The sequence below is a fragment of the Petromyzon marinus genome, chromosome 57, assembly GCF_048934315.1.
Source record: "Petromyzon marinus isolate PM22_M1 ecotype Great Lakes invasive population chromosome 57, UKy_Petmar_22M1.pri1.0, whole genome shotgun sequence".
Taxonomy (NCBI): Eukaryota; Metazoa; Chordata; class Hyperoartia; order Petromyzontiformes; family Petromyzontidae; genus Petromyzon; species Petromyzon marinus.
In genome coordinates this window covers 9713589-9729162 of record NC_133723.1, presented here as the reverse complement: position 1 = coordinate 9729162, position 15574 = coordinate 9713589, and the positions used below count along the sequence as shown (strand labels likewise).

Below are 15574 nucleotides of genomic sequence, written 5' to 3'. Positions count from 1 at the left end.
AAAACACATCGCGATCCTGCTGTGCCGCGTATTTTGTTGTTGTCTCTCCCGAGTTTTTCACCCGTGCCGTTTTGTTTAAGCTCGTGGCTACTTCGTTTATTCGTTTTATACTTTTTGGTTCTTTGGGTAAAGTCACGTAGGTATAAAATAAAATATACAATCACGACGTTTCGATTGCAACACAAGCAATCATCATCATCATCAGGTGGGGAGAACCGCAGCAAGAAAAAGAAAAAAAAACTTCAAAATCTCGATGATTTTGAAGTTTCAATTTAAAATGTTTAACCTGCCACCGTACCTGCTTGTACAGTACACCTGCAGTAGGTGAACTTCCTGCGATGATTGTTTATTGACGGTGGCGAAGGGGCGGCGGCGGGGGGGTGGTGGTGGTGGTGGTTAATGATTGACGTGATGCGTGTTGCTTAAGGGCACTGAAACGGACCCCGTAGCGGCCACACGAGTCACGATGCCCACGTGAGCCGCTCGACTCTTTAGAGGCAACTCTCAAGGCAGAGAGACAACCACACAAGCGACACAGGTACGGCGCGTTTCGTGTGTTCGTCGTTCCTCGTGTGCGTGTGTTACAGGTGGGCGAGATGTCAACTACCTCGCTCGGTATACAGGAGGTCGTGGCTTTGATCCCGAGCCTGGACGCCTGCCCGCTGTCTATTTGGGAGTTTGCGGTGTCTCTCTCTCTCATCATTATCACGGTGGCTAGGAGATGTCAACTACCTCGCCCGGTATACAGGAGGTCGTGGCTTTGATCCCGAGCCTGGACGCCTGCTCGCTGTCTATTTGGGAGCTTGCGGTGTCTCTCTCTCTTTCTCATCATTATCACGGTGGCTAGGAGATGTCAACTACCTCGCCCGGTATACAGGAGGTCGTGGATTTGATCCCGAGCCTGGACGCCTGCTCGCTGTCTATTTGGGAGCTTGCGGTGTCTCTCTCTCTCTTTCTCATCATTATCACGGTGGCTAGGAGATGTCAACTACCTCGCCCGGTATACAGGAGGTCGTGGGTTTGATCCCGAGCCTGGACGCCTGCTCGCTGTCTATTTGGGAGCTTGCGGTGTCTCTCTCTCTCTCTCTTTCTCATCATTATCACGGTGGCTAGGAGATGTCAACTACCTCGCCCGGTATACAGCAGGTCGTGGGTTTGATCCCGAGCCTGGACGCCTGCTCGCTGTCTATTTGGGAGTTTGCGGTGTCTCTCTCCTCTGGGGGTTTCCCCATCCACATGCAGATTCGACATCGCCACGCGTGCGTTTCGAGTTATATTGGCTGCTGCTCTGAATATCCACGTGACGATCGGTCACTCCGTCCAGCTGCTATCGTTCGTGACGGGCAGGTCGCTTCTGATTAAAGAGTCACGTAGCTCAGTGGCCTTGCCCGGTAACCCGGCCACAACGAGTTCTATTCCCGCTCACGGCCACAGCCCACACCGGTCACGGTTTACTTGAACCTCTTCTTGGCCTGCCCTCGGGTCGACTCAGACTAAAACTTCTACCTGGTGCGGTGCGGAGTAAACCTCGCCAAGAGGGAGACAAAGGCGGCCGGGAGCAGTTCCGGCCACATCACCCCCACCCCCCACCCCCTCCCGTGTTTGCGGACCGGCCTTCGTGAAGCCTTCAACAGTCCGTGAAGGGCTCCACGAGGTGGGGGGGTATTTGTCTTTGTGCCGCTGCCGCTATTTGCGAAGGGAGAGATGGTGAGTCGGTTCGCTCGCTGCGCCGTAAACCAAAGTGGGGGGTGTGTGGTGGTGGGGGGGGGGGGACCCGAGTTCGACTCCCGGGCCGCGTCTGACGTCCGTGTTTTAGTGGGATCGAACCTTCTGTGCGGCCTCAATGGGGTGGCGAGAGGTGCTGGAACCGGCCCAGATTCTCTCCGTAGGTCGGCTCGGCCCTAAATGAGTACCTGGCGTGTAAAATAAAGAAATCAAACAAAACAGCGCTGGGGGAGACAAAGGCGGCTGGGTGTGCCACACCCCATGCGCTTCCTGTGCCGTGCCAACCTTAATAGGGGTTCGCTAACAGCGCTCCCCCCCAAAAGGCTGTGTCGCGTGGGGAGCGGTCGCGCAGCGGTTAGCGCTGCGCTGCGGAGCCGGTGACCCGAGTTCGAATCCCGCTCACGGCTACCAATACCAGTTACCTGGCGCGGTGTGTAGTAAACATCGCCACAGGGGGAGACAAAGGCGGCCGGGCGTGGTGTTGGCCACCAACCCCCTTCGTGTGCCACGGTGCCGGTAGCCTCATGGGTGCCGTGCGACTCGCCAACAGCTCTTGCCCCCTACAGCCTGTTAAGGCTACACGGGGGATTTTTGTATTTGCCGTTATGTGCATGCACGTTGAACTTCTATCGCACTCTACACATACTTGCGTGTCTGTATGGCAAGTCCCACCGAGACTCGGGATGCAGAGCGGAGGCAACAAAGATCCCCCCCCGTAGAGCCGGGGCAAGTGCTGTTAGCGAGCGCCTACGAAGGCCGGCACGGCACACGAGGGGGTGGGTGGCCAGCACCACGCCCGGCCGCCTTTGTTTCCCCAGTGGCGATGTTTACAAACCATACCAGGTACCCATTTGAGGCTGAGCCGACCTAGGGGAGGCCCATGACCGGTTCACATAATCGTCACCGGTATTGGTAGCCGTGAGCGGGAATCGAACTCGGGTCGCCGGGTTCGTAGCGCAGCGTAGCGCTAACCACTTCAGCACCCCAGAGGAAAACACTCAACACACACACACACGAGGGGACAGCACTCAGCCATCCGCCATATATACCACAGACACATTCAAAGTAGTTGGCTGCTGCTGTGCATGTGCACGTGATGATGATCATCATCATCCATCTCGTTGAGCTCTCCTTTGTGATCGCCAGGTGGCTTCTGACAAAGAGCTGCGTTGCTCAGTGGGACTTACCTGGTAACACATTTTTTTTCTTCAATTTAGTTTTAGGCATAACATTAGCAGACAATTCGCCTCCTTGGCAAATCTGTCCCTCCGGGTTAAAACAATTCAAGGGTATTTCTTACGCAAGCCCATCGTCGTTTCAGCAGAATTTTCTCAACAAAGCAAGCAAAAGTCTGGAGCCGTTTTGACATCAGGTGTCTCGTCAGCAGGGAGGCTCGCTTGAGCCCAATGCCGGTGACCTGCCAAATGAAGGAGGAGGAAGGGGAGTTAGGAAGAGGAAGGGGAGGAAGTGACACGGAGGGCCGATGGCGGGAGGCGAGGGGAGAGGGGGCGGCGAGGAAGAGGGGCATTAGGATGAGTGATGGCGATGGAGACAAACAAGTAATGACTGGACGACGGTTGTGATGAGGGAGAGGAGGAATCGGGTGTTGAGTGGCACGGAGGAATAACGAAGAGTGATGGGCTAAGGTGTGACGGGGTGAGTCGTGATGGGGTGAGGTGTGACGGGGTGTGGTGCGATGGGGTAGTGTGTGTAGTTATGAAGAGGACGCATGGAATGTAGAAGGATTCACAGTTTGCAATCATGAATAGGGGACTGACTGTGTTTTTGTTTTTTTTGTTTGTTGTGGTTGCACCCGATTCAAGAGCTGAATGGCTCACAGGGCTATACCAAAATAAATAAGTAAACTTGAAATAAATAAATAAATAGATAGAATGATGGACGTTTGTGGCGGTACACCGGCGGTGCGCAGGTCACATGTAAAAACGGCAACATTTTCGCAATCATTATTTTACTTTCCCGCGATTCACAAACCCCGCTCAGAAAATCTTGCATGGTGTGTTGGCGGCGGCGGGTCAACACAAATGAGTTTCACGTGAAGCCGAAGCGGGTCGGAAGATGGAACGTTTACACGGGCGGCTGAACCACGACGAAGCTTCACGCAGTCCGTCGCCGTAGAGCGGCGACCCGGCCCTGATGGCGATTGGCTCGCTCCGTGTTACAGAAGGCAGCAAAATTTGTACTCGTGGGCGAAGACTTGGTCGGACGGTTGCCTCGATTCGTTTCCGGAATAATTTCTTGGCGGACGGTGGCATCAAAAGATTACGACTCGTGGTGGTGGTGGTGGTGTCTCCACACGTCCGATCGCAATTCGAGATCGACCTTCTGTATCGATGTTTAATCCACCGGGGGCTTCTCGCCCTCCCACACTTGGCTCAAATTTTGAACGTCTCCCTCCTCTCGCTCTCTCTCTCCCTCTCTGTCTCGCAGAAACCATGAACGCTCCGAACCTCGTGTCGCCACCCAGGAGATGCGGCCTCCTGCCCTTCCCCCCCGTGCCATTGGACGACGCTCACTCCAGGGGCTACGGCATCGGCCCCTCGCCCGCCGAAGCTCCGAGCGTACCGCTGCCATCAGCAGCGGCAGCGGCTGGAGTCCAATCCGAACCCTGCGAAACTTGCAGGTGCTGCAGCTGCTACGACAACTGGCCTCTGGACTGTGCGAATCAGCCGCAGCCACCGGTGTCTCCTCCGCAACCGCCGCTGCCGCCGCCGCCGCCGCCGCCGCCGTCGCTGGCGGTGGTCGATTCTCAAGACCAGCACTTTAAATCGATGTCTGTGATGGACGCTCACAACATACAACAGCACCAGCGCCAGTATCAGGACCAGCGGCGGTACCTGCAGCGGCAGCATCGGGACCAGCAGAAGCGGTCCGAGCAAATCTTCTCGATGCTGCAACGCGTGTGCACGAAGCACCGAAGCCGGCCGCCAGGCCAGGCCGGCACGATCAACGCCTCTCACGAGTGGAGCTACCGCCAAATGCCCGATTGGCGGGTGGCGGCGCCGGTTCCAGCGGCGACGGCGCCGGCGCCGGCGCGGCGGCTGCCGGATCTGCTTTCTCAGACGACGGCGCCGACGGCGGCGACGACGGCGCCGGGGTCGCGACCGCCGCCCGCCGAGACGATGTCCGCGATGATTGACCGCAAACAGACGAGCGTCGGCCGCTACATGGCAGCCATGAACCTGGGGGGGGGCCGTGGCTGCTACGACGACCACGACGACGAAGACGGCGATCGCGACGCCGCGCGGGAAGGCCCGGCGACAGATGCCAACGGTGGGCCCTCGTCATTCTGGCGGCGCGCCTTCGGGCGCTGCGTTTGCCCGCGAGGGGAGGAGGAGGAGGAGGAGGAGGGGGCCGGCTCGCCCAAGGCGGTAGACATTCGCTTCACGGAGTGCGGAGAAATGTTCATCGATTTACGGTGACCGGCCTCCGCGTCGACACGCGGATTCGCCCCCCGGTCACGGGAGGGGGTTCGTGACCGGTGGCGGCCGAGCCCGACGAGGACTCGGATTCGAAGCCTCGCCCGTGGGTCTCCTTCCGAAGGAGGTTCAATAATGGCCGTGTCCGCTGGGGGTTCCGGATCAAACTCTCGCCTTGGCTGTGTCGCAATCCCCTGCGGACGGACTCGCCGACGGCCGTGCCGGACTCGCCGACGGCCGTGCCGGACACCCTGAGCCCTGCATCACTGAGTGCCTCACTTTTATTCCGTCGCCACCCCCCCCCCCCCCCCGAGGGCTTTCTTGCAAGGCAGGTTCACGGTGGACATGGCTGAACTCCTGCGTTAGAATCCGAGACTCTGCCACCCCCCGCCCCCGCCGAGTGTGATTTCGACTGTGGGCTTGCGGAGCCTCGCCAGCGTGATGTTCTTTGCGGAAAGAGAAGAAAAAAAAGACGAAAAATGGCACCGCGTGGGCGGACGGTAATATTTGCACTAAAATATATCAGCCTGGCCCAGCTCTAAGGCCCGAACGCTCTGCGAAATGTGGGGGGGGGGGGATATTTAAGATGCCTCGGCACGCGGCACGAATGTGAGTCCCGTTGGTGGTGGTCTTGTCGAAGCCGAGACTCGACACGAAGGGCCAAGAGGAGACCTCTGGCGGTGTGGCTGTGGTGGTGCTCGCCCTAGCCCCACCCCCCCCCCCCCGCCCCCCAATCCCCACCCCTTTTAAATTATAAACTTCCCAGTGAGGCACGCCGTGAGACTCTCGCGACGAGGTGGACGTCGGAGGTGTGCTGGAATGAGGCGAGAGAGAAGGCGCGGTCGGGATGGCCATTGCGGTTTGGGGGTTCTAGGTGAGAGGTGAGAGGAGAGAGATGCGCGCACGTACGGTACGTTCACTGGTACGGTACGTATGTTACGTATGATACGGCACGTGTACGGCACGTACCGTACATGTGCGTGCGTACTAGCGTACGTTGGTACGTACGGTGCGTGCGTTGAACTTGCATGCCCCCACCACCCACCCCCCCCCCCCCATACGTAGCCAACCGCGCCTTCTGGAGATTTTGCAGAGACGTAGACAAGAAGGGGCCGAGTTGCAGCGAGGCGAGAGAATGCGTAGGCGAGGGGAGGTGCGGAGAGACGTAGACGCGGTATAGGAGACAGCTGCAGGGACGAGACGGAGGTGGGAGACATTTGAACGTTGCGATGTTTTTCTTGATTTCGGTTGGGGTGGGGGGGGCGTGAGGTTACCTGGGCCCCCTCCCTACGTACTGCCACTGCCGTGGTGTCGATCTCCATGGACGGAGGAGGCGGGGGCGCTCCCCCCCCCCCCCCTCAGCGGCCTCTTAGTGGGAAGTGGTTTTCTTGGTCGTCGTTGTTGTTGTTGTGGTTGTTGTTGTTGTTGTTGCTGTGGCTGTTGTCTCTCACGCCGCAAACCGGACCCAAAAAATCCGAGAGAAAATGTCCACGGAGATTTATTTGAAGAAGCTGAGCCAAGGGAAAAAAAAAATAACGTGTACATAATATATGAACGTAATTATATTTATGTAAATATATATTTGTACAGATATATATTTATATAAATGTATAAATATTTATTTATATGAGCTATATATTTATATATTTGTTTTGGCGTATATTTATATAAAAAAACATTATTTATCTAGATATTTTAACTTCATGGCTGTACCCCGGGGTACCGTAGTACTCCGGCTCTCGCGCAATGTCCGTGACGCGGTCATTCTTAGCCTGTTGATGGTCGGCGACGTGGCAGTCGACTCATCTGGACGAGCTGTCCTCACGATGCACCACCACCACCACCACGGGGCGTGCCGCGAGCGTTCGGGGTTTCGGCGCCATCGTCCTCGCTGCGTGTCGACATCGCGGGGTGTGGCACCGATGTCGGATTGATTGCTACCCCAGTCGCGGAGTGAAGTACACCCCTGGCGAAAAATAAAAATAGTGGCCCAGAAATAAAATATTTTAATTGCCTCGGCCATTCTGCGTTATTTGGTACCCCGGAGTACCGCCATGAGGATAATTAATATCAACAAAACATTCTATATATTTATATAATTATACGCCAAAAAAACAATAGATTTGCCGGATGTATACTAAAATCTCAGCTGCCAATCCCGACCGATCGACCGGCAATTAAATCTCGTCCTTAAATCGGTTCGACAGCATTGCTGGCGCAGCGGGAAGCTCTTTCCCGCAGGCGCGCACCCAGCGGCGCCTTTGTGCCAGCACCTCACGACGGCCATCTTGGGCTCGGCGCCGCTAGCGCCGTTTTGGCTCTTCAAACAATCCGCCAGCGGTCGGCCGTTTTTAAACCGAACGGAGCGGCACCATTTAGGCTGCACTCCATTTTTGGTTGGCCGTGTTGGGTTGGTGGAGGGTTATCGTTTAAAAAAAAAGAAAAGTGACATGATGCCCTGATTACGATCGCTTGTGTTGTGATCGAAACGTGGTAGTTTATTTTATTTTTATATTTATTATTTCTTATTCATTTGAACCTATCTACGTGACTTTACCGAAAGACCCAAAGAATATGAATTCCTGCAGTCACGAAAGCTTTGAGTTAAGATGATGCCCTACGATTACGGTACCCGGCTCGTGAATTGTCGCAGGCGCGACAGCCCCCCCCACCTTACGGAAGTGAGAAACCATTCCAGCCGAATGACTGTGAACAAAAAAATTCGGCTGCCGGTCATCACCGTCGTCGTCACCCGTTGATGACCGACGAGAAAAAAATGAATCACATTCTGTTCCCTATTTCTCGTTTTACTCGCGCTCATTGTTGTTGTTTGGGGGGGGTGGGGGGGGGGCATCGTGCAAGGTGAGCCAACGACTGCGGCCGACTGCCTCCGCTGCCTCCGCGGTTGTCGGAGAGCCGCCGGGGCGGTGCGCGAATTTGATGTTCGAGTTTTGTTTGGTGACGGTCAAGGTTCACTGCTTTACTACTTCCGACTTTACGACCGGAAAGCGGGTGACCCGAACCGAATCACGCAAGGCAGCGGCAAAGAGCGCGGCTGTTGGCTAGGGTCGGTGCGAAAGTACGGTGCAGTAATCTGGGGGGGGGGGGGGAGTGGGTTTGCTGAATCGCATTTGCACTGTAAAAAGCAGCCATGGCATAGCTGCGGGACACAGAACTGAGACGATAACGGGGAGTGGGGGTGGTAACACCACCGCGTTACTGTCTCGTCACTGTGTCATTCCGCGTGCCAAATACGCGCCGCTGAGCCCGTGCCGCTCAAAAAAAGTAGTCCTCGTTGTGACGCTGAGCGTGCCGCGTTGTGACGCTGCGCGTGTCGCGTTGTGACGCGTTGTGTCGCGTTGTGACGCGTTGTGACACGTTGTGACGCTGCGCGTGGTATCGCGTTATGACGCTGCGCGTGGTGTCGCGTTGTGACGCGTTGTGACGCTGCGAGTGTCATTGTGACGCTGCGAGTGGTGTCGCATTGTGACGCTGGGCGTGTCGCGTTGTGACGCTGTGCGTGTCGCGTTGTGACGCTGCTCGTGTCGCGTTGTGACGCATTGTGACGCATTGTGACGCTGCTCGTGTCACGTTGTGACGCATTGTGACGCATTGTGACGCTGAGAGTGGTGTCGCGTTGTGACGCTGTGCGTGTCACGTTGTGACGCATTGTGACGCATTGTGACGCTGCGAGTGGTGTCGCGTTGTGACGCTGCGCACGTTCCGTGTTGTGTATCTGCTGCGATTTCACCGCAAGCGCGGACACGACTCGGGCAATCCGGAAGATATTTTGCAGTGCAGGAGGGGGCCTGGTTGGCAGGCGTGGACGTTTACAGGGAGTATAATGCACTTTGATGGTTTTGTCATTTCACTCGAGCGGCCGCTGATCGGGCGGGGAAAAACAATTACGTTCGCACTACCCCCCCCCCGCCGCCGCCCCGATCGCGAACCCGACGAGGAGGTGCAGCAAGTAGGTTGTGAGCCCCAAATCTGCAAGATTTACTGAGCCCCAAATCTGCAAGATTTGGGGCTCGCAACGTGAGGACCACACCGCTCGTTTTACATTTCTTTTTGTTTGCCAAACATTCAATGTTTGATGCGAAGGACATGCCCCAAAGTCATCGAGTTAAAAATAAAACAATGTTGACGTTACTTTCGTATTTATTTAACAGTTTCTGTGCGACTGCGGTGGGGGTGGGGGGGGAGGGGGGAAACGTGGAGTTTGTAAATTATATTTTTTCGGGGGAGGTTCATAACTTTGACAATAACTTTCAACCGCAGGAGAAGCGATCCGCCCTTCGTCGCGCGCCGTTTTGAACGCCTGTCGATGTCACGAACGTTGCACGCACGTTATTACAGTTAACAGTAATAATGGGTACCCGTTGTAATTGATATACATTAATTTATTACCCCCCCCCCCCCCCACCGTCGCACGTGAAGGGCTCACAAGTGACGTCATCACATCTATCCCTCTAAGAAACTAAACGGGGGAATTTCTCCACAAATCTGTCCGTCCGCCTGCAATTACTGGCGAAAGGTGGTACTCAGATTGTAAATGTTGTGGATTTGTTGTACTTGTAACGAATTGGCACGTTCTGTTTACGTGACAAACCTTACTAATTGGCTGTGACGGGTGGTGGTGGGTTTCACGACACATTTATATGTACGCGATCTAACCCCGAGAAAACAACCTGTATTTTGGATGATGTTGGTCGCGGAAGCCTACGACTATGCGTTAAACTAACAATAAAAAAACCCACTGTTTTTACCCACGTGTGAATTGTTGTCATCGCCATAAGGTCGCACCCATTACAACGCCCACCACATATGAGCCACGATGCCTCGCCGGTCTCGCCAAAGGAGCACAAACAACCATCACGAACCACCATCACACGAACCTCCGTCACACGAACCTCCATCACACGAACCTCCATCACACGAACCTCCATCACACGAACCTCCATCACGCGAACCTCCGTCACGCGAACCTCCATCACACGAACCTCCATCACACGAACCTCCATCACACGAACCTCCATCACACGAACCTCCATCACACGAACCTCCATCACACGAACCTCCGTCACGCGAACCTCTGTCACGCGAACCTCCATCACACGAACCTCCATCACACGGACCTCCGTCATGCGAACCTCCATCACGCGAACCTCCGTCACGCGAACCACCGTCACGAACCTCCGTCACGCGAACCTCCATCACGCGAACCTCCATCACACGAACCTCCATCACACGAACCTCCATCTCACGAACCTCCGTCACGCGAACCTCCATCACACGAACCTCCATCACACGAACCTCCATCACACGAACCTCCATCTCACGAACCTCCGTCACGTGAACCTCCATCACGCGAACCTCCGTCACGCGAACCTCCGTCACGTGAACCTCCATCACGCGAACCTCCGTCACACGAACCTCCATCACACGAACCTCCATCTCACGAACCTCCGTCACGCGAAGCACTGTCACGTGAACCTCCATCACACGAACCTCCATCACGCGAACCTCCGTCACACGAACCTCCATCACACGAACCTCCATCTCACGAACCTCCATCACGCGAACCTCCGTCAGGCGAACCTCCATCACGCGAACCTCCGTCACACGAACCTCCGTCACACGAACCTCCGTCACACGAACCTCCGTCACGCGAACCGCCGTCACGTGAAGTCCAGCGGTCGTCCTCCCATCGAACAAAGATGGCGGTCACACCGCATCGTGCGGCGCTTGCAGATGCGCTTCGGCGGCCGTCTGGAACGCTCTTCCTTCTCATATTAGGAAGCCACTGTGGAGCTATGCACTTTTAAATGGTCCATATTGACAAACTAATTTCTTTACAACTGCTTATGGTTGTATTCTTGGTTCTTTCGGTAAAGTCACGTAGAAGGGAAACAATAAAATAATAAAAATAAAAATATAAAACAATAAAATTCTCACGACGTTTCGGCTGCAACACAAGCAATCATCATCAGGTGTGAAAACCACAGCAAAAATTTTATTTTGTATTTTCTTGCTGTGGTTTTCACACCTGATGATGATTGCTTGTGTTGTAATCGAAACGTCATGAGAATTTTATTGTTTGATATTTTTATTTTTTTATTATTTTATTGTTTATATTGTTATTTTTGTATTATTTTATTGTTTCCCTTCTACGTGACTTTATCGAAATAACCAATAATATGAATCCCTGCAGTCACGAAAGCTTTAAATAAAAATTTTGCTTATGGTTGTGTTTAGTTTATTGTCTTTCCCCCGCACCTCCGATGACGACGGTAGGCTACATACGGTGTGAAAAAAGTTCACCATAAACACAAGCACGGTCGGCGACGTAGGATGCGAAAGAAGGTCAAACATACTTATGTAATGACTCTGACGACAAAGACACGACTTCAGCAATGAGGGACCCGAGGCTTCGTCCTTGTCTTCCTGTTTCAATCTGCCCCTGAGCATCCCCACTCCTCGTGCTCTCCCCTTATATATCCCTCAGCCCCCTTTCCCAAACCTTCTTCTCCTTGATTTTACCTCTAGCCAATCCCTGTCCTTTCCCTTTAACGGATCCTTTTTCTTAGCTCTTTCGGTAAAGTCACGTTGAAGGGAAACAATAAAATAATAAAATATATATGAAACAAAAATTCTCACGACGTTTCGACCATAACACAAACGGTCGTCATATGCAAACCGACACACCTGATGACGACCGTTTGTGTTATGGTCGAAACGTCGTGAGAATTTTTATTGTTTTATATATATTTTATTATTTTATTGTTTCCCTTCAACGTGACTTTACCGAAAGAGCTAAGAATATGAATTAGTGCAGTCACGAAAGCTTTAATTCAAAATTCGGATCCTTTTTGTTTTCCCGTTCAACTCCCTTATTCTCCAATCCCTTTAAAGGTCTTCCTCCCGACCAATCACATGGAGGACTCTTTCCTCCAATCGGAGACCATTGTTTATTCTTAAATAGCCGTTAGGCTGCATATGGCTTGGGGTAAATTTTCAGTCATTTTTCGGTCATTACATCACCACTACCCCCCCCCCCCCCATCTTGCGAAAAAACAAGCTGTCCCAGCTAACTTTAAGGGAGGAATGACCGACCTACAGAGCACGAGGAGCCCATGGGGATTTCACGACCGAACGCGGTGGTATTTATATACAACATCTGTCTTGACAGTGTGGCAATCAACAAGTGTAATTGCAACTTTTTATTTTTTCCTATCAGCGCAGACATTGCACCTCCCACAGTTAGGAACAATAACCAGAACAGGATTGTGGGAATGAGGGTTGCAATGGTCCGGCGCGCCGACCAGTCCATCGTCAGCGCCATATTGTGCATTTTGCACGGGATCTTGTCGCCGGCCCGGCATCCGCTGCAGGGTCCCACTCCCGACGCGTCCTGGGTCACACTCGGCCCTGTGGGTGATACCGAGTCATGCACTTGTGATCCTGGTGCTGCTGGCGGCTGCGGCCGCTCATCGGACACCCCAGACTCCGGCGAAACAGGGCATGGGGATGAGATGCTCGGGTGATGATGGGAACACGGTTTTAGGCGCGAAGGGCGAATGTACCAAGGCCGGCGTCCAGATTTCACATGCACGCATTGCGGCCGCTTTACTTCACTTATTTCTACAGTACCCTGCCATGGTCGACGCGAATTAGGGGAGGTATGTAGTGGGACCTGTGGCCAATGCGGCCACGCCTTCTCACCTACTGACCATGGAAGTGTGCGATTTCCTGGCATTGTGTGTCACTCATTTGCGGCCTGGGCATTCGAGGTGTTTTTCATTGCCGCTGCCCGTGCTTCATGCGGTCGGTCCCAGCGAGATCTGTAAGAACACCGGCTGACCTGACGCGCTTTTTTGGAGCATTACCCAGCTGTGTTTCTACGGGAGGTTCATGCTCCCTGCCGTACATGAGGTAGCAGGGGGAAAACCCCGTGGAGGCATGTGGCGCTAGTCAGTGACCTGCCAAGACCCCTGGAATATGAAAATCCCAGTTGGTTTCTGCCTCATTAACAACCTGGCAGAGCATCGATGTTAGAGTCTTGTTCAACCGTTCAACCATACCATCTGTTAGGGGGTAGTATGGGGAAGTACGCACTTTCTTTGTGTCTAGTGCCTCGCATACTTCTTTAAGGAGTTTAGAAGAAAAATGTCTTACCTGATCAGTAAGGGGCTGCTCAGGAGGTCCTTTATGCATCACGTACCCGTGAAGGAAGGCATCAGTAATTGAAGCCGCTGCCTGGTCGGGCAGCGGCCATGCCATCGGCCACCTTGTTAGGTATTCTACCGCTACCAGGACAAATGTATTTCCTCTGGATGAGCATGGAAAAGGCCCTAGAATATCGAGCGCGACCAACTCGTTGACTCTGGAGACAACGATGGATTCCAAGGGAGGCTGTGAGCTGTGCGCCAGTTGTTCCCGGCTTGCGCACTCTGTGCACCCTGCTACTAAGTCGTCAACACCTGCAGACATGTGCGGCCAATAATAATCCCGCTTGAGGGTCAGCAGTGTTTTGCGACACCCCAAGTGCAGTGACTTATTTGCGTGGATCTCCCGCGTCAACTTGCCACGCGCTGATGTGGGTACCACCAGGCGCCATCGTTCAGCGATCGCATCCCCCCACATCAACAGTCCACCATGCAACACCAAGTGCGACCATTTTTGGGAGTTTGATGCGGAGCCTTCTCTCGGTGGCGTAAGGATAGCAGGCTAGCGTCATCGGCTTGCAGCTGACACCATTCCGTATAAGCTAGACCCAGGGCGTAGTCGCTGTGTGGTTCATTTGATGGTGGTTCCGCAGGCTGAACCGCTGTTATCATCACCGCCTATCCGGAGTGGTTAGTTTACATCTGCCCGCACCCGATGTGCACTCACACGGTTCCTTTTTGAGGTAGCCTCGACAATGCGTCGGCATTTCCCTGTTTCAAGCCCTTCTGGTATATAATTGTGTACGAGTACTCCTGCAATTTTTTGAGCCAGCACGCCAGCTCACCCGATGGCTGGCCTATGCGCAGGGAGTACTGTAGGGCGGCGTGATCGGTGCGAACTGTAAATTTCCTGCCATAGGGTCTGTATCATTATTCTCTGCGAGTCACTCGCAGAGAATAATAAGCGAGTACGGCTTCAATCCCGTCCTTCAGCTGAGACGGAACAGCTCCTATGCCTAGATCACTGGCATCAATGTCTAAGATGAAGGGCAGGGAGAAGTCTGGGTATGCTGAGGACGGAGTATCCGTGAGCCGATCGCGCAACGTCACATACCTCCAATTATATTTTTGGTTTTTAGCTGTCAACACGTGCAGGGGCTTAACGATTGTGGCGAAATTTGGAAGAAATCGCCGATAATATCAGGCGACAGACAAATTTGTGATGAAGCTGGTTGAAATTACTGGCGAAACGTCGAACACTCAGATTATAAATGTTGCGGCTTGGCTCTCCAACACACCGGTGTGCCGTACTGGTGACGAATTGGCCACTTTCTGTTTATGTGACAACCCTTACTAGTTGGCTGTGTCGGGTGGTGGCGGGTTTTAACGACACATTTATATATTAACGCGATCTAACCCAAAAAACCTCTATTTTGGATGATATTGGTCGCGAAAGCCTACATCTTAAACTGAGTATGATGTGAACCCGACAAAACTGCTTCCATCACCCACTGATTTAGTTTTCTCAGGATCAGTAGCAACACCCAACTCGCTCACCACGTGAACCAAATATTGCACCGACATTTGCATCAAATGGCATTTGGATGGTTTTAATTTTAAGTTAGCTGAGTGTATCCTAGACAACACTACGTGCTATCGCTGCAGCTGTTCATGAAACAAGCGACCGAACACGATAACATCATCCAAATATATGAGACACAACTCCCACTGTAGCCCCGCTAAAACCAGTTCCATGAGCCTTTGGAATATGGCCAGGGCAAATTGTAACCCCATCGGAAGGCAATTCAATTCATACAGGCCTTGAGGTGTACGAAATGCTGTTTTGGTCCTTGAAGCCTCGTCCAAGGAGAGTTTGCCAAAATCCCAAGAGTAAGTTCAATGTAGAATTAAAAAAATTGCCCTGACAATGCGTCTAATGAGTCGTTAATGTGCGGGAGAGGACATGCATCAGCCAACGTAACCTTATTTAGGAGGCCGAAATCAACACAAAACCTTAAACTGCCATCTGGATTTTTCACAAGGACCACGGGAACTCCCCAAGGGCTGGTGAATGGAGAAATGATGTCCGCCGCTAACATCTCATCCACTGCTTGCTGTACGTGCGATGTTTCGACGGGGCTCATACGATACGAATTTTGCCGAATAGGAGGAAAATCTCCTGTGTCGATGTGATATTCAGCGAGGCTCGTCCGCCCTATGTCATATTGCCCTCAGCTGAATACA

General features: G+C 53.3%; 1 protein-coding gene across 1 annotated transcript; it reads left to right on the top strand.

Moving 5' to 3' along the window:
* The first annotated feature begins 452 nt into the window (after positions 1 to 452).
* LOC142905709 (uncharacterized) lies at positions 453 to 9916 on the top strand. Its single transcript, XM_076052760.1, has 2 exons — positions 453 to 538; positions 4174 to 9916. Exon 2 carries the CDS (start codon positions 4179 to 4181, stop codon positions 5163 to 5165), a length of 987 nt encoding a protein of 328 aa, XP_075908875.1. The 5' UTR covers positions 453 to 538; positions 4174 to 4178; the 3' UTR covers positions 5166 to 9916.
* Positions 9917 to 15574: the final 5658 nt, after the last annotated feature.